The sequence below is a fragment of the Acanthisitta chloris genome, unplaced genomic scaffold, assembly GCF_000695815.1.
Source record: "Acanthisitta chloris isolate BGI_N310 unplaced genomic scaffold, ASM69581v1 scaffold20940, whole genome shotgun sequence".
Taxonomy (NCBI): Eukaryota; Metazoa; Chordata; class Aves; order Passeriformes; family Acanthisittidae; genus Acanthisitta; species Acanthisitta chloris.
In genome coordinates this window covers 9,049-10,101 of record NW_008653576.1, presented here as the reverse complement: position 1 = coordinate 10,101, position 1,053 = coordinate 9,049, and the positions used below count along the sequence as shown (strand labels likewise).

Sequence of the window (1,053 nt, the reverse complement as noted above, 5' to 3'; positions counted from 1 at the left end):
CCTGCCAGTGCTCAGGGATGATCCCACTGGGATTCTCAGGAGCTGTGGGATGGGACAGCTCCAGAGGGTCATTCCAGGCCTCACAGAGCTCCTCTGGAATTTCAGGAGGAGGATGAGCTCCGTCGTGTGACCTGGGAGAAGAACCTGCGGCTGGTGATGCTTCATAACCTGGAGCATTCCCTAGGGATCCGATCCTACACGCTGGGAATGAACCACCTGGGAGACATGGTGGGTGCAGGGAGAGGCTCCAGATCCTCTGGAATTCCCTTGGAGTTGAGCTTTTCCTTGCCTTTTCCAATGAAAATGTGGAATTTCAATGGAAAAATAAGGGGTCAAGGAGAGATTTAATGATCCAACCCAATTTCCAGGGATTTGGGGCTTGGAGCTGAGCTTTTCTTTGCCTTTTCCAATGAAAATGTGGAAATCCAGTGGAAAAATAAGGAGTCAAGTTGAGGTTTAAGGATCCAACACAACTTCCAGGGATTTGGGGGGTTGGAGATGAGCTTTTCCTTGCCTTCTCCGATGGAAAACCTAGGGAGTTGAAGGATTCCCCAGAGTTAACTCTTCCAGCCTGGAATTCCCACGCCACCTCCCACCCCTTTCAGTTGGGATTTCTGGAGATCAGGAATGACCATCAGGATTTTCCAGACCAGTGAGGAGGTGGCAGCATCCCTGACTGGATTCCGAGCGGCTCCTCGGCCCCGTGGGCTCTCCGGGCTCCGGCGCCGCCCGAGCGGAGCAATCCCAGCAATCCTGGACTGGAGGGACAAGGGATGTGTCACCGAGGTCAAGAACCAGGTGAGGCCTTTCCCAGGAATCTCCAGCTCTTCCCAAGGGACAGCCCTGCGAGCTCTCCGTGTCTTCCCAGGGAGCCTGCGGATCCTGTTGGGCCTTCAGCGCCGTTGGAGCGTTGGAAGCTCAGGTGAAGCTGAAAACTGGGAATTTGGTGTCCCTGAGCCCCCAGAACCTGGTGGATTGCTCTGGGATGTATGGGAACAAGGGATGCTCCGGAGGGTACATGACCAGTGCCTTCCAGTACATCATGGACAACCA

General features: G+C 54.5%; 1 protein-coding gene across 1 annotated transcript in view; it reads left to right on the top strand.

The window, feature by feature from the left end:
• Nucleotides 1–1,053, top strand: part of CTSS (cathepsin S) — a 5,187-nt gene that overhangs the window by 1,179 nt on the left and 2,955 nt on the right. The window contains exons 2-4 of the mRNA XM_009081661.1: nucleotides 106–228; nucleotides 649–798; nucleotides 869–1,053. The exon at nucleotides 869–1,053 is cut by the window's right edge and continues 23 nt beyond it. Coding sequence (XP_009079909.1) covers nucleotides 106–228; nucleotides 649–798; nucleotides 869–1,053 — 458 coding nt within the window. The remainder of the gene's footprint in view (nucleotides 1–105; nucleotides 229–648; nucleotides 799–868) is intronic.